General features: G+C 42.6%; 1 protein-coding gene and 2 long non-coding RNA genes across 7 annotated transcripts in view; 1 reads left to right on the forward strand and 2 right to left on the reverse strand.

Annotated features, from left to right (window-relative positions):
• Nucleotides 1–56: 56 nt before the first annotated feature.
• The window catches only part of CFAP57 (cilia and flagella associated protein 57), a 67,997-nt gene continuing 44,300 nt past the window's right edge, over nt 57–23,753 (forward strand). For 2 of the 5 annotated variants that reach the window (XM_079117581.1, XM_079117583.1), the window contains exons 1-11: nt 57–157; nt 395–568; nt 5,696–6,012; nt 7,728–8,014; nt 10,197–10,404; nt 13,153–13,305; nt 14,571–14,710; nt 15,478–15,643; nt 16,216–16,329; nt 21,482–21,694; nt 23,376–23,549. In XM_079117581.1, coding sequence (XP_078973707.1) covers nt 412–568; nt 5,696–6,012; nt 7,728–8,014; nt 10,197–10,404; nt 13,153–13,305; nt 14,571–14,710; nt 15,478–15,643; nt 16,216–16,329; nt 21,482–21,694; nt 23,376–23,549 — 1,929 coding nt within the window. In that variant the 5' untranslated portion in view covers nt 57–157; nt 395–411. Of the gene's footprint in view, nt 158–391; nt 569–5,695; nt 6,013–7,727; nt 8,015–10,196; nt 10,405–13,152; nt 13,306–14,570; nt 14,711–15,477; nt 15,644–16,215; nt 16,330–21,481; nt 21,695–23,375; nt 23,550–23,753 lie in introns of those variants that run through there. The other 3 variants (XM_079117582.1, XM_079117584.1, XM_079117585.1) reach the window with 3 other exon arrangements.
• Nucleotides 5,837–19,522, reverse strand: LOC306648005. The gene is made up of 3 exons (XR_013760243.1): nt 18,591–19,522; nt 16,181–16,308; nt 5,837–5,946 (listed from the first exon to the last, which is right to left on the reverse strand). It is a non-coding gene; the product is annotated as an uncharacterized lncRNA (long non-coding RNA).
• LOC306647996 overlaps nt 23,360–23,753 on the reverse strand; it is a 48,124-nt gene continuing 47,730 nt past the window's right edge. The window contains exon 4 of the long non-coding RNA XR_013760232.1: nt 23,360–23,498. This is a non-coding gene — a long non-coding RNA (uncharacterized lncRNA). The remainder of the gene's footprint in view (nt 23,499–23,753) is intronic.

The following is a 23,753-nucleotide window of genomic DNA, read 5'->3' on the forward strand; positions in this document are numbered from 1 at the left end:
CGGGACTTCCGCTTCCGGCTGCAGAGCCGCACTTCCGGTTTGTGGTTGCCATAGGAACCCCTGCGACGTTTGAAGCTGCCGGGGTTGCTTGGAATCCCTAGGGGTAGCATCTCTGGATACGTGCGTGGTCTGCGGAGCCACAGTGAAGTAGCGGAAGGCGGGAGGGGTCCCTGGAATCGTCGGGAGGGCTGGAAACGCGTGGGAGAAAAGGAAAGGGGAGAAGGAGCCCCCAGGGGACTGGGCAGACAGGGGGCGAGGGGTGGGGGGGCGGCGGGGTGAGGAGGCGGGGCGGGGGCGGGGCCGGGGCGGGGAGGGGAGGGGCGGGGCGGGGCGGGGCGGGGCGGGGCGGGGCGATGCACTTCTCCGCTCTGACCAGCTGCTCGGTCTTCAGCAGAACTCTGGCAAGGGACCATGTCGGCCGTCGTAGCTCAGTCGCTGCATGTTTTCGGCCTTCGAGCCCATGTGGCCAACAATATCTTTTTCTTCGATGAACAGATTATTATATATCCTTCAGGAAACCATTGTGTGAAGTACAATGTGGATCAGAAATGGCAAAAATTCATTCCAGGTAAAATCCTTTACGTCCTGACGCATACTATAAGGGCGCGTGCCAAGTAGAACCGCATAATCTCCACACCACCTTGGGAAAGACGATTTTTTGACAACCGGAGTATACAGTTTTATGAAGTTAGAAGAAATAAATGTCAACTTGCGTTACTTACTACAGAGTAGTCAAAGACAGTTAAAATCACATAAAATTAATATTAATTTTAAAATACATTTACACTGTAATTTCAGGGAAAAAATATTTTTTAGAATTTCTTTTCATGCAACTTCAGTGTCGTTGGCTTTGTCCTCACCAGAACCCCTTTTGGAGTTGTATACACAGTTTTCCAAAACACACTACCTTCAGTTCCCTTTTGAATGGTATGATGAAGACACTGGAAATTTTACCCTTAGTCACACACACACACAAATATTTGCATGACATTACATTGGGTTTTTTTTGTTCTCATTTGTCCTGTCAGTGATGTTCATGACAATTCAATCTATTCACTTTTTCCCCCTCTTTATTGTGTTGAACACTTTATTGTGACATATCCGTATAAAATTGTATACTCCATATGTGTAACAGTTAAATTATTACTGTAAAATGAAATCTATGAACCCAACCATCCAAGATAGGAATTAAAACATTGCCAGTTCCTGTGCTTCTCAAACCCCAATCCCCACACACCCCATCTTGAATTCTGTGGTTATTTTTCATATAACTTTATCACATATGTGTGACTTTATGCAAAATATACTTTTATTTTTGCTATTTTCCAATTTTATTTAAATGGAATCATAGTGTATGTATCCTGTGATTTGCTTTTTTTGTTCAACATTATGCTTTTGAGATTTCATGCATCTTGATACATATAACTGAGTTCAATTTACTGTAGCATAATATTACAATCTTTGAATATACTGTCTCAAATATATGTTTATATACCCACCCTAGGCTTGAGGGGCATTCGGGAAATAACAGCTATTTGCTTTGAGAAACATTAGCACTATAAATATTCTTGCATTCATACATGTTCCTTCAGTCTTGCAAAGATTCTTCAAGGTTCACATCCAGAACTAAAGTTAGTGAAGACCCCTATGCATTGCTGGTGCGGAAGGGTCCTCATTCCTCCACAACTTTACCAACCCTTTGTCTTGTTCAATTTCTCAATTTTTGCTAGTCTAATGCTTGAGAAGAGGTATCTTACTGTGATTTTAGTTTGCATTTCTCTATTACTAATGCAAATGAGTATTTTTTCATATATTTACAGGCTATTCCTACTTAGTCTTGACTTACATGCCTCATTCAAGCTTTTTAATCCATTTTTCTATTGTTCTTCATGGAACTTGGGGGTTTTATGGTCACTTCCTTATTGACTTAAAGTCACACTTTGTGTCTTGTCTGTGTACTAATCATTCCAGTCTATGGGTTGAATATTCTCCCTCGTGTTATCTTTTGATGGACAGAAATTCTTAGTTTCAATGAAATCAGATTTACCAAACATCAGGTAATATTGTTAGAATAAACTATACTAAATACAGTTGTCTATTGTTATGTCTAGCATATTTGCTAAACTTGTTAATTCTAATAACTAATCTGTAGATTCTTTGGGGTTTTCTAATAGACTATCATATTACAAAGAATGATGGTTTTATTTCTTTTTCTTGTGTTACTATATGGCAAGCTCCTCCACACATAGTTGAATAGGGACAACAAAAGAGGACATCCTTGTCATGCTTCTGCTCTTAAAAGAAATTATTTCAACATTTCTTACAATGAAGGATGTTTACTGTAGGCAATTGTCAATGTCCTTTATCAGGTTGAGAAAAATCCTTTATTTTTCTAGATTGCTGTGCATTTCCCCCAAATGAACAATTACTGAATTTTATTGCATGCACTTTCTTTATTTCCATAAGATTATATGGATTTCTAATATTAAATCAGCCATTGTTTTATATAGAGAACATTTGTTTATATTTGCTCTCATGTTTACTAAACTCTGCCCACCATGACTCTTTAGGAATCAGATATTCCAGTTTCAATCATTTTCCTTCTGCAGTTAGTGATGATGTGTTAGTGGTAGATGCTCCCAGTTTTTGTCTGTCTAAAACTACCTTTATTTCTTCGTCATTTTAAAAGAGAGTTTAACCAGGTATAGAATTTTTGTCAGCACATTGCAGTTCTTAACTCCATTGTTTTTTACTTCTATTTTCTTGTTGTGGTTAAGCAATGAGCCATTGGGTCTTCTTTCTGTAGATGATAATCTGTTCTTCTGGGTGCGTTTAAGGACTTTTCAGTCTCTGTTTTCATTAAATGTATAGGTTTTATTTTCCCTTTCTAATCTTCCTAGGAATTCTTGAATCTAAGAATAGGCATCTCCCAGTGATTCTAGAGTTTTTAACAATTGTCACTTTGGGATATAGTATCCTTTTCATTCTGTTATCTCCAAGAACTTCAGACCATCTCAACTCCACCCTCCATGTTTTTAAACTCTTATTTCTTTATATTTATCTTTTGGCTTCATTGAATATCTTTTCAGCTAAATCTAACCTACTGTTCAGTATATCCATTGAGATTATAATTTGAGTTGCTATGCTCATATTCTCACACTTCCTACCTGTACCACTTCTCTTCTGCTCTGAATTCCATTTTATATTCAGCAGGACCTCATATACACGTGTGTGAGTCCTCTCAGCCATACATTTAAGTGCTGTCCATGTATCCTGTAAGCAGTCACCCTTTGAAAGACTTCAGGCCTACACTAGTGGTAGGGACTGATGTGGGGAAGAGCCAATGCTAGTCTTGTCAGCTGACTCAGGGCCACTTAGGCAGGGAATGCCAGAGTGCTGGGTACCTGGAATGGGATATAGAAGATGCAATGTAAATGCCAGCTAGTCCCTGGATTCCATCCCCTGGGAAGGGCTACAGCCAGAAGAGGACCTTCTAAAACAGGGAACCCAAGAGGAGTGAGTTTTCCTTCATCTTCTCCAGGTGATCTTACGTTCCCAGCTTTAGCTTCTCACCAGGACTTTTACCTCAAATCTGAGTTTTTATTCCCACCCTCTGCCCTGAGCTTTAGACTCATATCTAACTGCTAGGCTTCTTTACCCAAATGCCCCACAATATACTTCACACACCATATCCAAAATTCAATTCTCATTTCTTTTTTTCTCCTGCTCTTTCCTTAAGATCCTACCTGCCAGATATTAAAACTCATGATAAAGATATGACTACAAAAATTATGTTGTCCTAGCATTAATATTCCAAATACCCAATGCTATCTGTATAAATATATAATTTCAATATATTAGTTAATAATTAGTGCTGGCACAACTGGTTAGGTATTTGAGAAATGGGAACCAATTTATATCCTCATTTCATATTTTTTATCATCATGGGCCCAAGATGAATTAAAGGTTTAAACTTTAAAAAAACTAGGAGCAAATACACCTAAATAAATATCAAGTATTTGAATGGGCTGTGTAAGCAAGTCAATGGACATAATCTGCACTGTCACCCCTAACTTCCTCAGCCTACATTCTATCCCGGATCCCACTCCTCCCTGTCACCTAAATTCACTCTCATTTCTCTCCCTCAGGCAATCACTTAAGTCCTACTGGTCCTACCTCTTAGCTTCCAGAGACTCTTCCTGTACACACATAAGACACACATCTAACCTTTCCTGAAAATTCTCGGTGTGGCTTCCATTATTTCCCAAGTGAAATTCAAAATCTTCTGCAAGGTTCTCAATTACTCCAAACCTACTTCTTCCCTGAGCTCAGCTTATTGTCTACAGCTCTTCCAGATCAGTTCCATGTACTGGGTAACCTGCCATGTCCCTCCCTGCTTGTTGTGAATCAGCACTATGGAGTCCATCAGAGGGGGACCTAGCACATCACTTCCTTCCCCTGCCTCATACATCATTCCTGCTCAGAGCCCCACCCACAGTAAACTTTTCCACTATGCACAGTGCCTAGGACTCACAATACTTTTAGGGGCCCATGAAAATTTTTTAATTTTTTTTTGTACTAAGGATTGAAACACCAGGGGTACTTAACCACTGAGCCACATCCCCATTCCTTTTTTGTATTTTACTTAGAGACAGGGTCTCACTGAATTACTGAGGCTAGCTTTGGACTCACGATACTCCTGCCTCCGCCTCCCAAGCCACTGGGATTATAGGTGTACAGTACTGCACCCAGCTTAAATTTGTTTTAAAATCAGAAAAAGTGAATATAACTATAATGACTATATAAGAGTGAATGCAACCTGAATCATATTCCACTTTATATTAATGTACTCATCAAATATATGATTGCATATAATTTTAAAATAGTGTAGAAAAATAAACATATTTATACCATTTTTTTGGAGAAAGAGACTCATGTAAGCAAACTCATCTATGGCCCATGAAAATTACAATGTGACTCTCATTGAATTTCCTGAAAAAAGTATTTACATTTTAATCTTTGCCTCGGGCTCTGCTTTCTAGAGGACCACAGCTTTCATTTTCATGCTCATTTCCTGATGAATGCAGATAACTGCTATATTTTGAGATATCACCTCTGTATTCCAGGAAAAGGGGGATAGAATGCATCTATCCTTGATCTTCAAGAAATCGCAAAGCTTTATCATAAAACCACTCCAGCAGACTTCTGCATCCATCTCATGGCCAGAATGTTGCACAGGATCACCTAAGTATAGGAGAGGCTGAGTTAACATCCTAGCCTCTAAAAGTGTTGAGTGCTGGCCACTTAGGGCGCCAAAGCTCCTAGATCCATCTTCGGTCACCCCAACTCACATACAATGCTCCAGCAGTCCCACTGCTAGTGACTCTCCCACAGCACTCTACCCTTGATCACCTCCACACCTTTGCTCAAACTTTTGCCACAACGTGTCCATCCCCCATCCCGCCTCCTCCTCCTGCACGTGGGTTCCTTGACTTCTCCCACCTCAACCTCAGTGAGGGTCCTAGCCTAGTCATTTTCATAACACCCAGATGTAGTTGTATGGAGGGACATCCAGGGACTGATAGCTACGTGTTTGTGCACCTCTCTCTTCTGTCAGCAGGGTCACTTTCTATGCCTGCTTGAATCTATGAAAGCACAGTCCACCCTCACTGTCCCCTTTTCCCTCTGTTTTCAGGCTCAGACAAGAGTCAGGGCATGTTGGCCTTGTCCATCAGTCCCAATCGGCGGTACCTCGCTATCTCGGAGACTGTGCAGGAGAAACCTGTCATCACCATTTATGAGCTGTCGTCCATCCCGTGCCGGAAGCGCAAAGTCCTTAATACTTTTGACTTTGCAGTTCAGAAATTTATCAGCATGGCCTTTTCTCCAGACTCCAAATATCTGTTGACTCAGACATCACCTCCAGAATCAAATCTTGTCTATTGGCTGTGGGAAAAGCAGAAAGTAATGGCCATTATTAGAGCCGACACTCAGAACAACCCTATCTACCAGGTACCTTCTAGTGTGACAGGTATTGTGCAGCTTGTAGAATAATGAGGGCAGTCTTTTTTTTTTTTTTTTTTTTTTTTTTTTTTTTGTGTGTGTGTGTGTGTGGTGCTGGGGATCGAACCCAGGGGTGAGGGCAGTCTTCTATTGAATGCTGTCTTGTACATTTCTTATGTGCATTTTAAATTTTTGGTCTCACAAGGAAGATATATATAATTCCATATAAGAAATGCAAGATTATTATTCCCATTTTGCTGATAAGGGTGCTGAGGCTGCAAGAGGTTAAATAATGCATCCAAAATCACACAGGTGGTGAGTGGCAGAGCCAGGAGTTTCCTGACTCCAACTCCTACCTTCTTTCCTCTACCTAGAACTGCTTTCTGGTTACAGATTAAACCCAGAGATGGATTTGTAAACAAGCTGGTGCTCTATCTCTCTGTCTCTCTCTCCCTCCCCCATCCTCTCCCCCCTCCCCCTCTCTCTTCTCTCCCTCTCCTTGGTCATGGCCTCTTTCCAGCAGTATTTCTGAGCAGTAGGAAGATTTCAAGAATGTAATATAAAGTGGTACATCTTTAGGAAGCTGTCAGTGAAATTGTAGTTATATGGGTAACAGAATTTTTTATTGTGCTTTGAGAGCAAAATAAAGAAGACTGATTAGGAAGCTCTTTGCCTGCTTAGGCAGGGAGTGCAAAGGTTTTATCTTGGTTCAGTCTAGGATCTTTTTTTTTCGTAGTTGAGATGAATAGCATGCCTTTATTTTATCCATTTATTTTTGTATGTGGTTCTAAGGATCGAACCCAGTGCCTCACACATGCTAGACAAGCTCTCTGTCACTGAGCTACAGCCCCAGTCTTTAGTCTAGGATCTTATACTCAGTTTTACTAATTCAAGATCTCAGTTCTGTTCAAGTTGAGAGATACTAGCTAATCAATTAGCATCTCAAACACAGACTCAATTATTCATTTTACAGGAGATTGACATCACAACCAGAACCCTCACATCATTTTTCCAGTGTATTCCATTCCTAATACAGAAAAGGTTAGAAGTGAAATTAGTGATCAGAAGTTTGCTTGGTGGTCTTAAAATCAAACCAAAGGCAGGTGGAACCAGAAGGTGATTTCTTCCAGGCCATAGTGAGGCCTGAGGAGCTTCCCTGATCAGTGCAAAGAGCACCCTCTCTAAGTAGATCCACTGAACATTTATTGGATGCCCACTGTGAACCCAGCACTTGGATTACAGAGATGAAGAAGCCACAGCCCTGCAAGTTGCCCCATACCTAGTGAGGATAGCAGGTTGCCCACCCATTAGAGTGTGTTGGAACAAGGCTCCAGTGAAGGAAACTTAGCTGATGAGAGACCATGCAAATTCTCTGGTAGGTGGTTTCTTTCCTCCATGGGCAGGGCTGCATGCACCTGACCAGCCCTCATTTCTCTGTTTCTAGCTGGGCTTCATTCCATTTTGCTGGCACAGAGTTTGGTTATTGTCAAAACCTGCTCATTCTGCTCTTCACCTTTGTAGATTTCCTTTGTAGAACTCATGGGCCCTACGTGTACAATGGATATAGACGTGCGCCTTCATCAAATATGGTATAAAGTTCCTCAATTTAGTGATGTGTAAGGGAGTTCCTGAACTACCTGAAATGGGTATGAATTTGGAAAGTGGGAAATAATTCCATCGAAGTTTTTATAAATCTTTTGCTTTTATCCTCTCACTTTTTGCAGGTGAGCATCAATCCCCAGGACAACACTCAGGTTTGTGTCACTGGAAATGGGATGTTTAAGCTACTGCGTTTTGCTGAGGGAACCCTAAAGCAAACCAATTTTCAGAGAGGAGAAACCCAAAACTATCTAGCCCATGCCTGGGTGGCTGATGACAGGATTATCGTTGGCACTGATACAGGCAGGCTTTTTCTCTTCGAATCTGGAGACCAACGCTGGGAAACTAACATAATGGTCAAGGAGCCCACCGATAACTCACGGAGCCTGGAGGTTATCCAGGAGTCAGAGAGGTAACGGTGCCCCTGGGCTCACACCCACGTACTCAGTGTACTGAGGACAGTAATCAAAGAGAGCGTTCTTCAAGATCCACTTATAACCCTTCTACCTTAAAAACTATGTTCATTTTTCCTTCTTCCTATATTCAAGCACACTTATAACCATTCCTAGTTATAATTTTTTTATCTTGATACCTAAATTCATTTTATACACACTTTGAGGTGGGTGCAATGGCACAAGCGTGTAAGTGACTTAGGAGGCTGAAACAGAAGGATCCCGAGTTTGAGGCCAACCTCAGCAACTTAGCAAGACCCTGTCTCAAAAGAAAAAAATTTTTAAAGGGCTGGGGGTGTGGCTCAGTGGTAGAGAGCCTCTGGGTTCAACCCCTAATACCACCAAAATAAAGGGGGGAAAAAGAAAGCACTCTATAATTCTATACACATTTTAGCATGACTAATCTTCAAAATTATAGTTTTTTTAAAAATATTCTAGTGACTGGCTGCCTGGCCACATGCCCACCTGGACTTTGCAGTGTGCAAGGCATCTTGCTGGTACTGGGGACACAGGTCCTCTAGGAGGTGAGAGATAACAGGTGCCAGAAAATGTTGTCACTAAATCTGATAGAGGCATGTGGGCAAAGAGGGACTTGGGAAGGAGCAACTCTCTTATAACGAGGAATAATCATATCTCACACATGCTAGGAAGTATCCCTGAATGTGTCAAACACTGCTTTAAGCATTTTCTCTATATTCCCATTTGAGTCCTACCTGGGTATTATTATTACCTACTTGTCTATTATTATTACCTATATTATTATCATGCGCATTTTATAGACTGGAAAGCAGGCTTAAAGTTGTTAAATGACTCACCCAAGATCACCACACTGTAAGTGGCAGGATCAGGATTTAGACTGAGATCTGTCTAACCCCAAAGCCCAAGCCCTCAACCACAGGGCATCCTGGGGATTCTTCTTCCTCAGTGACTTTCAGTCCACCCATTTTCACCATCCTCCCACGACAGTGATGCCTCAGTTTTTTTTATGATTATGTAGAAGTCTCCTAATAAGTTCCTGTGCTCTCTCCAGTGTGCTATGTGCACAGTCCTTTAAGTGGGTCCAGGACTCCCAGCACAAAGCCCTGACTACATAGCTCGACCCACAAGTTCCTGCTATTCTTACCCTTTCTTTTTTGGGGGGGGGAGGGAGGAATGGGTACTAGGGCTTGAACTCAGGGGCACTTGACCACTGAGCCACATCCCCAGCCCTATTTGTATTTTATTTAGAGACAGGGTCTCACTGAGTTGATTAGCACCTCAGTTTTGCTGAGGCTGGCTTTGAACTTGCAATTCTCCTGCAATTCCCGCTCCTGAGCCACCAGGATTACAGGCCTGTGACACCACACCTGGCCCATTCTTACCTTTCTGACATGGAGCATCAGTTCTTGCGTGGATCTGCTTCACATGCCCCTTGCACACCCTTGCTTGTGGACTGGGCCATATGCAATTCCCTCCATATCCACAACTCCATCCCATGCCCCCAGACACACCTGACATGCTCCTGTTTGTGCCGCAGGTCTCAGCTGGGAGCTGTCCACCTCCACTCCCCTCAGATAGGTGCATCTCCTGGCACCTGTCCTCAGAAAGCCCTTGTTACCTGGTGACCAGCTTCTCTATCATCATACTCATGTGCTACCAACAGTTCTTGGTATACATGCCCCTAGACTGTAAGCTTCTGAGGGCAAGGACTGTGTCAATCTTTTTTGCCATCATTTCATAAAGCTGTTAACATAACTTCAGATAAATATTTATAAGCACATATAAATATATATTATACAAATGGATTAATAAGTGAATAAAAATGGAAACCTGGATCCAGTCTCAGCTCCTCCACTTACCAGTTGTGTGACCTTAGAAAACTCAACCCCTCTAAGCCACTTTTATCCAAACAACAAGGGAAACATCATCATCGTTATCATGACCATGCAGGGTTGTGAAACTACCAAATAAATGAGTAGCTTTCCTGTCTTCTGTCTTCGGAGTATGGGTGGCTTCCTAGGCCAAGGACAGCAGTTTGGCAATAGGAAAGGAGATCAGTGGGTGGCTTCTCCCACATTCAAGGACAGCCCTCTTTCTTCTCCTGAGCAGAATTCATCTCCATGGGATTGTCTGAAACCTTTGTGTGCTGTTTTCCTTTTCCAGCCTGATTGAATTTCCACCTGCCAGTTCCCCAGTCCCTTCCTATGAACAGATCGTGACGGCCAGTAACCAAAACGAACTGGTCATGCCCCGGGTGTTCGCCATTGCTGCCTATTCAAAGGGGTTTGCCTGCTCTGCTGGACCTGGAAGAGTTCTGCTATTTGAAAAGATAGAAGAGAGGGACTCTTACCGAGAGAGCAGGGAAATACGGGTAAGGAAGGGAGGAAGGAAGAAGCAAAACCAGGGTCCTGTTGGCATTTGTTGTCCAACAGCAGAGCTCTGCCAGGGCGCTTGATGAGAGGGATGGGATTAGAGTGCTGAACAGAAATGGTGACTTGAGATGTTATCTGTCCTGGGGGAGGTTTTAGGAAGAAGCAGAAAAAATTGGGGTTTAAGAGTAGGAAAGTCAGGTTTTGAATCATGGGAAAGAATTGTATAGTAAATTATGTTTCCTCTTGGAAACTTAATGTTCCCATAGTAATTAACTATTAGATCAATTTTAATGTTTAACACCAAGCATATTACTTGCACACAGTAAGCAGCCAGCAGTGTTTGTGGAGTAAATGATACAAGGTGTTGTAAAGAGCAATGTTATATATTGAGTTGGGGGAGAATCTAGAAGGCTTCTTGGTGCCTAATGGTAATCTTTAAGGAAGGGTCTTAGAAGATGGATAGCATTTGACAGGAAGAAGCAAACTAGGTACTCCAGATGGAAAGAATGGCTTCAGCAGAGGCATCCTGGGACCAGCAGAGGTGTTGGGGGGGAGACCCTGTTCCCCAGCCAAGAGGGATTGAAGGCACTGGAAAGGGTAGGAGAGGAGCTGAGGCTGGTGAAGATCTCAAAGGCCAGCCTGGGGCGGGGTAGATTGCCTAACTCATTGGGCTCCCTCTAAGGCTTTCTAGTGGAAAAGGTTATGCTTATTAAAAAGACAGTCTGCCTGTGATACATAGTGGGGGTGATCCTAGAGGCATTGGATTTAAAGCTACTAAAAATACACAGAATGAATTCAGACTTAGATCTGCCACTTATTGACTGAGTGACTCAAGATGAGTTGCTAGATCTACCAAAATCCATATTTCATATTGAGAGAAATAACATACTAACTACCAGGAGGGTAGTTGTCAAAAGGATGAAATGACAGTCTCCGAAAATCAGTGCGTGCAGTGCTTGGTGCTCAGTGCTCCAAGAATGGTAGTATTCAGCTGTGATTAGAAATCACTTAAGAGGTATTTGCTACTGACAGCCAAAAGGTAGTGAGTGAGGTCTAAGAAGATGGTAGTGGGCTCCAGGGAAGGGGAAAGGGAGCATCTTTGTGAAGGTTAAGTCCAAATGGAGGTAGGAGGTCAGAGGCAAGGAGCCCTCAGAGGTGATACCAGGCTTTGAAGCTGGATGCCTGGGGAAAGGTGCCAGAGAGGAAAATCGGGGGTCAGAGTGAGGAGGGTGTGAACTGACGGGGAGAAGACAGGAGCAGTCTGGGTTTACTTTGCCCATAAAGCAATCCGCTCTTGTTTCTTGTTTCTTGGTTTATTGAGTGAATACTTACTATTTACCATGTGCCAGGCTCTTTGGCAGGGGCTGGGAAACCAGTGGGGAAGCCAACACGAGGAGCATGCTGCTTAGAACTCAGTGGACACATGCAAACAGTGTCAGATGGGATCAACTCAGAGAAGAAAATAAGCCAGGAAGAGGACAGGAAGCCAGAGGGACAGAACTTGCTATCTCTGGAGAACAACAAAGCTGCTGCCATTCGCTTGTTGAACTCCTACTCACGCCAGGCATTGCCATGAGCCCTGGGATGCAGCAGTGGGACAAGGTCCCCCGTATGAGGGCACCCATTGTTCTTTTCGCAGTGTAATAAATGTGACAAGAGGAAACTCCCAGGGACTGTGGGTGCCTTAGGGAATATCAATGCCCACCCAGCCCAAGCAGACCGGGGAAGGTTTCCTAGAGCCAGCTCTATCCTGGCACAGCAAGGGTATTAGCTGCATGAAGAGGGGTTGACTATACAGGAAGATAGCACTCCCAGCACAGGGGCCCAAGCATGAGAGCCCAGTGTCCTGCCCCCTAGGGAGGTGGGTGCTGCCCTCAGCTCCACAGGTCTGGAAAAGCCAAGGTTATGAGGACAGAGCAGGGCGTCTGACTTTGGTGATAAGGAGATCTCTGATCTTGCTGAGAATAGAATGGTGCAGTGGAAACCAAATGGTAAGGAATTAGGAACTGAGTGTGTGGTAAGGAAGCAGAAATAGGTGTGGGAAGCTTTTTCATTTGCTACCATCCCATTTATTGATTTTTTTTTATTCTTGTGTTTTAGGAGTGTTATTAAGGAAGTTGGTTTCTAAGCCAACATGTTTGTCATACGTAATGAAAAAGAATAAATCAAAATAAAAAATAGGTGTGCAAGCCAGCCTTTCAATAAGTTCGAGTGTCAATAGAAGAAGATAAACAGCCAGGAAAAGAAAATTTAATTTTATTGACTACTTGAGAACTGTAAACCCTTCAGAGACTATTGGCAGAAACTGTGTGGCCCTTCTCTTTTCTCTGCCCTGTCACCACCCCCACGTGGTGGAAGGGCTGCCACAGCCCCCTGCTGCCCTCAAGTGCACACTGGTGTGCCTGCTGCCAAGTAGCACATGCCATGAGCTTCCAAAAGGGGGGCAGGAATGGGGTTTAAATAAATGTGTGTTGTAAGGGGAATCTCAAGTTAAGATGCATGGATTGACAATTTCCATGACGCTTTTTATTATTCAGCCACTTATCACTTAAAGGTGAATGGATGGCAGGGTTGAAACCCCACAGAAGCAGAAGTGCTCAGGCCCCACCTTCTCCACACCTGCGGAGAAAACTGGGAAGCATGCTGCTCTGGGGGTCTGTAAGCTAAACGGATCTGAGAACTCTCCAGACCTGAAGCCATGCTGACATGTGGGGCCATTTCTAACAGCCATTTTGTGTCTTGGGCAGATTCCTGTGGACCCACAGAGCAATGACCCAAGTCAGTCTGACAAACAGGACATTCTGTGTATGTGCTTCAGCCCCTCAGAGGAAACCCTTGTTGCCAGCACCAGTAAGAACCAAATCTACAGCATCACCATGTCCCTGACTGAGATCAGCAAAGTGAGTCTTCCCAGCAATGCCTCCTTCCAGATGGTCCTGCAGGCTTGGTGGAGGGACTGGCCACAGTGTGGGCAAATTCTTAATAAGTTGAGTCTGGGTCATTCACCCCACCCCTTCTTCACATCTGAGTAAAAGAAACTATAATCTTAAAATGTCAGCAGAGACGCATCTGATACACTGAGGGGATTGTGATTGTTCCTATAGCCTCTTCAGAGGACACATTGGCATTGTCACATGTAAGTCCTACCTGGAAATAGTTGCTTTTATTTTTAAGGCAAGAAAAATTTGAGTACATTTAAAAGCTAATGGGAATGTGCTGATGGAGACAGGGCTCTTGAAGATATTGGGGAGAAAAGGGGCCAACAGATGGAGATGATTAGAAGTACTCAAGGCCACCCCCACAACCCAGCATAGCACCTGTTTCCCTGAGATAGTAGAGAAGGAAGGAGTGAATGCATATAAGGAGGGCCAAAATTTGAGGGAATTTCCTTTTCAGCCTTTGTCTTGACTTGTGGACAGATTTAAAATGTGTGCACCTCATTAACTTTCCCAACCTTTACTCCTCATTCATATGTCCCTGGAATAATGCCTCTGATGACAGACATGGAAACACCTACATGACCAATGCAACAGGATGCATTTCAATTTGAAATCACTCACTCATTTACTCTCATTTGCTGCTGGTAGTAGAGTAGTTAGTACCATTTCTTTGGAGAGAAACTTGATGTTACTTATTAAGATACTTAAAGTCAATCATACCGCACTTCTATAAAGGTATCCTAAGGAAACAAGCAGAGAGGTAGTCAAGACTTCCAAGTAAGGATATATATTTTTAAAATATTTTAAGTGTAGCAAATACAATATCTTTATTTTGTTATGTGGTACTGAGAATCAAACCCAGTGCCTCACACATGCTAGGCAAGCACTCTACCACTGAGCTACAACCCCAGCCCCCAAGTAAGGATACTGAGTCTAGCATTTTTCCTAATTAACAAACATTGGAAACCATTAAATGTTCCCACAATAAAAGAATGGTTAAATTAAATTCTGGGGTACTCATAGACTAAAATGTTTATTTCCATTTAAAAATACTATTTTAAAATAATAGCAGCATAGGAAAATATGCATAACATTAAAATAATTTGCCTTGGCCTGATTTCTTTGCATACAGGCTAATTAATGTTCCTCTGTACTAATTAGAGCTGAACTACATAACCAATTTTTTTGCTCACCCAGCTGGATCTTATTCTGTGTGGTTTCTCCAGGGGGAGCCGGCTCACTTTGAGTACCTGATGTACCCATTACACTCAGCATCCATCACTGGTCTATCTACCTGCATCCGTAAACCCCTCATTGCTACCTGTTCACTGGATCGATCTGTTCGCATCTGGAATTATGAATCAAAGTAAGGAATGAAAGGTTTTGCTGCTGTAGTTTGCAGATTTTCTATTATTCAAATTGCATATGTGAAATTTTTAATTATAGAGTCTTACAATTTAATTACTTAGAAGCTTTCAGTTGGAAAAGTCTTTTTAAAAAATCAAGTCAGTCAACCTACCTGTTTTGCACTCTTGGATGGTCTAGAAAATTACTTGTGGTTTATTAAATGCTTATCATGCTAGACACAGTGCTGTACACTGGGACATAAAGGTAACATGCCAGTGTCTCACCTTCTAACATAAACTCCACTGTCCCTCCAGTTCTCCCTGGATCTGCTGTTCTCTTTACCTAGCTCTCCACACCCTTTACTCCTCTCTCCTCATCACTGCCCCAGCCACCCCCAACTCCCTAGCAATTGTTTCTGATGCAACTTCCCTGAGAACCTCCAACCCTAGACTAGACATATAGTGTTTTCTTTGCTCTGGTATACAGCTGCTGGACTGCTGGAAACAAACAAAGAAAAAATAGTTGCACAGTAATCATGGGCTCTTAGAATCTCAACAGAGGTGTGTTTTTGATATCACTGAGCAACACCTTGACCAGTTCCCCCAATGGCCATACTCACTTCTGGGTATTCTCTGTAAGTAACCAAAGTCTAGAAAACAGAGGAACCAATAATTGCAAACAATAAAATATCTTAAATACTGTGAGAACAGTATATGCCATATGCAATGGAGGACTTGAGGGACTTAGGAATTTGGCTTATAATTCAATAATGGATGTTTTTCACAGCACTCTGGAACTATTTAAGGAATACCAAGAAGAGGCATATACAGTCAGCCTTCACCCATCTGGACACTACATTGTAGTGGGGTTTGCTGACAAACTGCGCCTTATGAATCTACTCATTGATGATATACGTTCTTTCAAAGAGTATTCCGTCAGAGGATGCAGAGAGGTAAAAACTGCTAGAGATAAAGGTCCAGTTTCTTGGAAATCCAGGGTTGAGATAACAAGAACTAACAGCCTGGGGAGGTGGGACCAAAGCCTGTCTGCAGAACTTTAGTGGCTTAAAAAAATCCAATACTTCTCCCACCAAACTCATAAAAGTGAGCATATGGGTCTATCCTGTTTTCTTACACCCACCAAAAAAATCTCATTGAACCTAAAACATTGTGAGATCTCGCCTGTGATAAGTCTGCTTTGTGATCATGGAACCTTAACCAATATTGAGAAAGAAAAGTAATCTCAGAATGAGAGTCGGCATCAACAGTGAGAAGCAGTACACAGCCCATCAGCATCCCCCAGGATGACTTGAAACAAGACAGTGGTGAATCTGGGCTGGTACCAGCTACGGAACAGTGACAGCATCTGAAGATATCAGCCAAATCTTAGGCCTACTGCACCTTACCCATCACCACCCACACACATAGTTCCCACCTGAACTCTTCCAGGAAAGCAGCTCTTGACTGCAGCGTCCGGTTCAACTGCTCACTTCTTGCTTGCTTCTCTTTTGCTGTTTCCCTGCAGTGTTCCTTCAGCAACGGAGGCCACCTGTTTGCTGCAGTCAATGGAAATGTGATTCACATTTTTACCACCACGAGCCTAGAGAACATCACAAACCTGAAAGGACACACCGGGAAGGTAAGTGAGTACACGGCGTCTGGGGGGACAAGGGGCACAGAGCCAGCAGTGCGCTAGTCAGTGGGAAACAGGTGAACAAAGGAGGAGCAATTCCTTTCCTTGTGGTGTTCACTGTCTACTTGAGGAAAGACATGATAAAACAAATACAAAGACAAATTGCAATTAATTCAATGAAAGTAAAACATGGGGTTGTTATGAGAGGAATAATGAAGGGGTGGGTATAATGTAGGTTGAGGGGCTTGCAAAGGCTCAGTCATGGAGGAATAAGTAGGAATTAATCAAACAGAACTGATGGGAATCATCACTTTAGTTAAGGATCCAAAGACCCAGAGACAGGAGATTACAGGGGGTGCCAGAGGAACTGGAGTCTATGGGGACGGAATGTTAAGTATCATGGGGTAAGCTGAGACTAGAGAGGTTTACAGGAGCCCAGATACGTGAAATCGTGTAGTTCTTATAAGGATTTTGTTATTTAACCTCTTTGTTCCTTAAAATCATTGAAGACTTTTAAGACAGGGAATGACAGGGCCAAATTTGCATTTTAAAAGTTTACCTGGGCTATAGAATGAACAATACATCCAAGGAGATAAAGATGGAAACAATGAGGAGGCTGTTCTAGATGATTCCATGATGTGTCTTGGACCATGGTGGTGATAGCTATGTTAGGAAGAAATGGGTAGATTCAAAAGCTATTTAGAAAATAAAATCAATAGGTCCTTGAGGAGATTAAATGTGAGACCCAAAGAGGAAGAGGCCAAAGATCAAGAGGGTAAGAAAATGAATTTGGAAAACCAAGTGGGGTTTATCCTAGGAATGCAAGTCCAGTATATGAAAATCAGTCAATGTAATCCACCATATTAACAGGCTAAAGATGAGAAACCAGCATCAGAAAATACTTCAAACATTATCTGACTTATTTCCAGTAAAAATGGAAGCTTCACTGACAAAGGTTCATTCAGTACTGCCCTCATTGTTCTATCATTGTTATACACATTCATCTCTGTTACAAATTCAACAGTACAGTGTTTAATTATTGCTTTATATTACCTGATTTTGTCTTTTAAAGAAGCTGAGAGAAAAATGAGAGCAAGTATAAATTTGTAAATGTTTTCATGAACCTTCTCATTGCAGTTGCTCTTTCAGTGAGCTTAGAGAATAAAGAAAATATAACATATAATTACACAGTGTCTTGATTACTTTTGAAATTGCCTGTTTTGTTTTGTTTGGTGTATTTAGATTGCTATGTTAGATTGCCTGCTTTCAGTCTAAAGAACTTACTTTAGTATGTCTTGAAAGATCTATGAGCAATTAATTTTATCAGTTTATTTAATCTGGGGATATCTTTATTTACCCTTCATGTTTAAAATATAGAAATATATTTTTGGTAGATGTAAGGAGGTTTTGTTTGTTTTTTTGTTTGTTTGTTTTTCACTTTCGGTACTTTGAAAATGTCTCCCACTGCCTTCTGGCCTCCTTTGTTTTAGATGAGAAGTCAGATGTTAATCTTATTGGGGTTCACTTGTTTGTGATGAATTTTTTTTCTCTTCTATCTTCTATCTTTGGCTTTTGGTAGTTTAACTATCTATATGTGTCTGAATGTAGATTTCTTTGCATTTATTTTACCTGGAGTTATGCACTTCTTGGATGTGTAGGTTAATGTTTTTCAACACATGTGGGATATTGTCACATATGAATATTTATTCATATGTCTTTTCTGCCTCTTTTTCTCTCTCTTCCTGGTACTCCTGTTTTACATGTTAGTGCATTTAATTGGCATCCACATTTCCCTGAGGCTCTTTTAGTTTTTTTTTTTTTTTTTCATCTGTTCTTCAGATTATGTAATCTCTATTGATCTATCTTCACGTTTACCAGTCAGATCTACTTTTTTTTTTTCTCCTGGTGCTGGGGATTGAACCCAGGACTGTGTGCTTACAAGGCAAGCACTCTACCAACTGAGCTATATCCCCAGCCCATCAGATCTACTTTTGAAGCCAGGCATGGTGGTGCACACCTATGATCTCAGCTATTTGGGAGGCTGAGGCAGGAGAATGGAGAGTTCAAGGCCAGCTTGGGCAACTTAGTGAGAACCTTGAAACCAAAACAAAAATCAATTTATTCTCGAGTCCCTTGGATGAATTTTTCTTTTCATTATTATACTTTTGAACTCCAGAATTTATTTAATTTTTAAAATAATTTCTGGCTTTTTATTAATATTCCCTAATGGATGAGGCTTGTCATCATACCTTCCTTTAATTACTTACGCATGGTTTCCTTCAGTTCGCTGAATATATTTGTATTAGCTGCTTTGAAGTCTTTGTCTGCTAGGTCTGTGACTAGCTAGTTGGGGTCTTGTGCTGTCCATCAGAAAGATCAGATAAAGAACTTAACAGGGACAGGACTCTTTATTGGGACTTCTTGCTCAAGCAGAAGGGAGACACAGCACTGACCAAGAAAGTGACCAGCTAGCTCCCAGGACAGAGGGAGAGAGAGAGCTAGTTCATTCATGCAAAGGGTAGTGAGGATGGGCTAGAGTTTAGGAATATTAATTGGCTTCAGGTACATATGTAAAGGTGTTTTTCTTTTCCTGGAAAAGCACTTAACCTTGAGGGAGGGGTCCTTAGCCCATCATCCTGGCACCAGATATCACATCTTGCAAACCCATGTGGCATCCCGTATGAACCTCGCTGTGTATAACGAGGATGAGCTCCTGTGACTGTTAGGAGAACACATGGGTGGGAGTGGAGAGGACACAAATCATGGCAGGTAACAAGTTAAGGGCCCTGGGGATATGCTATTTCAGAGACTCCTCAACAGTTGTATCCTGTATGGTGTTTGTGCTCATAGAGTCATAGCAAGGTTATCCTGGCTTTAATGATATACCTGGTCTTTAGGGGTTGATAAGACTCAGGGTTAGTGAGGGGGTGGGAAAGTACAGATCATGGTCTTAGCAGCTAACAAGCCATGAGTGAAGGTGGGAGAACAGGAAGCACACAGCATGCTTTCAACAGCTAGCAAGCTATGAGTTAAGACCCAGGAGTGCATTTGTCCTTTGTGCCTACGGTGGTCCCTGACTTCTTAAGTCCACCCTCTGGGCCCCCTTCAAAGGCAGTTTCTTTTGCCTAAGTGATTTTTCTTTTGTTTTTCTTTTTGGTCAGACTATCTGTTGGGGATTTTTGTTTATATGTTTCATAGTTTTTATTGACTTTAGTTTAGATAATATGGTATCTAAATTATTAGATATTATATATATATATTATATATCTAATAATTAGATATAGATTCTTATTCCTCATAGGAAGTTGTTGGTGGCAGTTGGTTATTTTTTTAGTGACTTGGCTAAACCAATTCTGTGACGTCTTTCTCCCCTGCAGTGTAAAACCTTTGATATACCTGCTTAGATTTTTTTTCTTTTTATGGTTTTTAACCTGACTGCCTAGGGTTTGCCTCCAGGTGGCATAAGCTGCTTGTAAGTCACGGATTGTGTATAAACCTCCTTAACCGGTCAGATTTTTACCTTTTACTATTGGATTTGTGTGAGGCTTGGAAGCTACTGTCAGAGTTTCAGGGAATTAATGGGTTTTGCTCCATGTTCAGCAGAGATTGGTGGTGTGATGTGTCCACTCTGTCCCTGAAAAGGTGTGGCATGGTCAGGTATGCATTCTTCCAGGCTACCAGGGATGCATGTGAGTTTATTTTTAAGCCTTGCTTCCTAGGAGATGCCCCACAGTCAGAGCTTATTGTCCATTGCTTGGTGGGGCTCCTCCAGGGGCTGGGGGGTCTTCCAGAGCACAAGAGCATGCTCATGTTTTCCTATCTCTGCTCCAGTGGCTGCCAAGGGTGTGCAGGCTAGCACACACACAGAGCCTTCCAGCCTGCAGAGCTGTCTGTGATCCCAGAAGGGCTTTTCTCTACTCTTTCCCTCATTCTATCGAAACTCAGTTGCTGCTGCTTTTCTTATATCATGATTACTAGCTCCTCTTAATCACTCTCCACCAAGGTCTCCATTGTTTTAGACATGCCCATAGACACAGTCTTCACTGCAGTCTGTCCCAAAGTCAGTCTCCTTAAACACTGTAGAGCTCTTTGAACACAGGACTTTTCCCTAGCAAAATCCTTATTCTGCCACACCACAGCTGGGTCAGTGACCTGCTTTTCCAGGAGTGACACCCCCACTCTATGAGTAGAACTTGTGGAGTGGGAGTGGGGTGAATGGAAGCCCCTGATCTTTTCAGCTTGCCTCTCTTAGTGAAGAGCCTACACCATGAGAAAACAGGCATGAGCAGTCAGACACCGGTATTCTTGCTTTGCTGCACTTGGAGTAGAACTTCTGCCAAGGAGTAGGGACTGGCAGGTGTCAGGAAAACCAGGTCTTCTTGGCCATGCCTGCCTGAGACAGAGCTTTTGTTATCATGGGGCTAGGGTGGGGATAAGAAGTGCCAGCAGTCTGCCCTTCCCAGGATGAAACTGTAGCCCAAGATCAGGAGGTGGAAGGGAAGGGAGTCCTGGCTTCTGCCCAGAGTGCACAACAGTGGCATCTCTGAAACTGAGGCTGTGAATAGAGCCAGTTGTGACTCAAATGCCACACACTGTTCTTACCAAGATTGGGTAGATTTTCTTGAATGAGTGTTCCTCCATTGCCACCTACTCTCAGGAGCATTTCCAGAGACTTTAAAAGATTATTTCGTTGTTTCAATCATTTTTACCAGTTAACTCATTTCACTGGGGAGATCAACTCAGATCCTCACTCTGCCATTCTGGAAGTCCACTCTCACTGTGCTATTTTTGGAACTTCTTGTGAAAATACACACACACACACACACACACACACACACACACACACACACATAATTATTTCAAAATTTACAAGTTTTTAAAACATACCAATAATTAATTGGTCATAGCATTAAGAAACCACGATGAGTCATTCTTTGCATTCATAAAGTATAAAAGAAATGTGTTTCATCTTCAGTATTTTGTAAGCATCATAGAAAACGGACTGTTAACATTTCCAGGAAGCTAAGCTTTGTGATTTCCTCTACCAGGAAGAGCCGTCCTGCCTCAGTCTAGTGGAGCACCTGAGGACTTCATCACTTGGCCATGTTGTGGTGTGTGTACAAACACTCTTACCTGGGTGTGTCTTCGTCACCTGCAGATTCGCTCAATTGTCTGGAACCCAGACGACAGCAAACTGATTTCTGGTGGCACAGACGGTGCTGTATATGAATGGAATCTGTCTTCAGGAAAGAGAGAGACAGAGTGTGTGCTCAAGTCCTGCAGCTACAACTGTGTTACTATCTCCCCTGATTCCAGAATTATTTTTGCTGTGGGATCAGACCAGACCCTCAAGGAGATTGCAGATTCTTCAGTGAGTCTGCCCCTGCCCCACCTCTGGGCTGTTGCACTGATTTGCAAAAGACAACAGCCCATGTTTACAACAGAAAGTGTGCTGAGAAAGAGGGCCGCTTCTTCGTGGGATCGGTCAGCGCAGTTACTGTCACTTCCTGAATTTCTTGCCCACTGCCTTTCCTGACTGGGTTAAACTGTAGGGCCCCTTTCCGTTTCCATTTTGCTTGCTGTCTGTGACATCTCTTCTGCCCTCCAGACATGGAGGTTAGCAGGGTCTCTAAACCGCACTCTGGCTCTTGGTTGGCAGTTAGCTGGGGTAAAAACACAACTATAGTTAGCTGCTGTCACCTGGACTTGCCTCTGTCTTTGAAAGCCCCAGTTTCTTAGATGTTAGAATTACCACATTTGGCTTCAAACAACTAAGGGCAGAGAAGGGCTCCAGAAGGAGACTTCACACAAGTGTGACTGTGTCCTCCTCCAGGAGCCCAGAAACAGTTGATCATCACTGGCTTCTCTGGCTTTTCCTCAGCTCTTCTCAGGGCTGGTGCTGGGGGGTCGGGGACACATAGCTACTGCAGCAACAAACCAACCTAAGGCAGGTTCTCCATGGTTAGAACGTAGCTCAGTGCATGGTGACTCCTTTGTACACCTAATAACACAGTCCCAGTTCTGTGGCAGCTTCTATAGCACTGCACTAAAACAAAGCTCCTTCAGAGTAGGAATTTCACTCCCCTTGATATCCCTACTAGCTGGTGCACTGCCTGGCCTGCAACAGACATTCAGTAAATGGGTGGGGGAATGAGTGCTTTAATGAGTGAGGAAATGAATGAGCTCCCTACAGATGGAGTTGTGTTCATATAATAGGAATTAATAAATATTTTCTGAATAAATTTATGATCAATCTCCTGTTCTCACTCTGAGGTGCATGACAGCATAGCCATCAAGAGCAGGGACTGCATAGTGCATACACCTGTAATCCCAGCAACTCAGGAGGCTGAGGCAAGAAGATAGCAAGTTTGAAACTGGACTCTGCAACCTAGCTAGGACCTAAACAACTTAGCAAGACCCCATCTCAAAATAAAAAAAAAATTAAAAGGGCTGGGGGTCTAGCTCCTTAGGTTCCATCCTAGTACCAAAAAAGAAGAAGAAAGAGGAGGAAAAAGAGGAGGGGAAGGGGGAGGAAGAGGAGGAGGAAGAAAGAGGAGGAGAAAAAAGGAGGAGGAGGAGGAGAAGAGAAAGAAAGAAAGAAGGATGGAAGGAAGGAAGGAGAACAGTTAGACTGTACTTACTAGGTTTATGAGTTGAGGCAAGTTGTTTTTCACCTCTTGACTCATCTGTTTCATCATCTTTAAAATAGGACTAATGGTGGCTCCCCCAGGGTTCTGGTGAAGGCTGAACGAGTCACAACATGGAAAGGGTGCAGAATTGTGCTTGGCACACAGGAAGTGCTATGCAAAGATTTACAGTCATTGGCATTTTTTCCTAACTCCTCCAACCTGTTATCCATCAGTCAAGCAACTGGGAAATACTTAGTTTGTGCCTTTTATGTGCTCGGCACCATGCAAGATGTGATAAGGAATAGGAAAAAAAATTATTTTAATACAGACCCCAAGGGTGCTATTAGAGGGAAGGAAGAGAGTGATATCAGGACACAGGAGACACAGCTCAACCTCAGTTGAACAGAGCCGTCTGTGTTCCAGGTCCTGCGAGAGATGTCAGCATTTGATGTCATCTACACGGCAATTGTCATCTCACATTCCGGGCGCATGATGTTTGTGGGCACCTCAGTGGGAACCATCCGTGCCATGAAGTACCCTCTGCCTCTGCAGAAAGAATTCAATGAGTATCAGGCTCATGCTGGTCCTATCACCAAGGTGAGAGGGACCCTCCTCAGGGCTTCAGCCCCAGATCTTACCTGATGTACCTTCTTCCTCCCTGCAACTTCCCATTGTTTTTCTCTCTCCTTATTCCTTCTTTCTCCTTGTTTATTCATCCATCAACTATTCAGTAAGCATCTATTGACTACTTGTTTAAACTACTTCTAGGAATTTATCCTAAGAAATAATCTGAGCTACACC

This window comes from Sciurus vulgaris (assembly GCF_902686455.1).
Source record: "Sciurus vulgaris genome assembly, chromosome: 1".
NCBI lineage: Eukaryota > Metazoa > Chordata > Mammalia > Rodentia > Sciuridae > Sciurus > Sciurus vulgaris.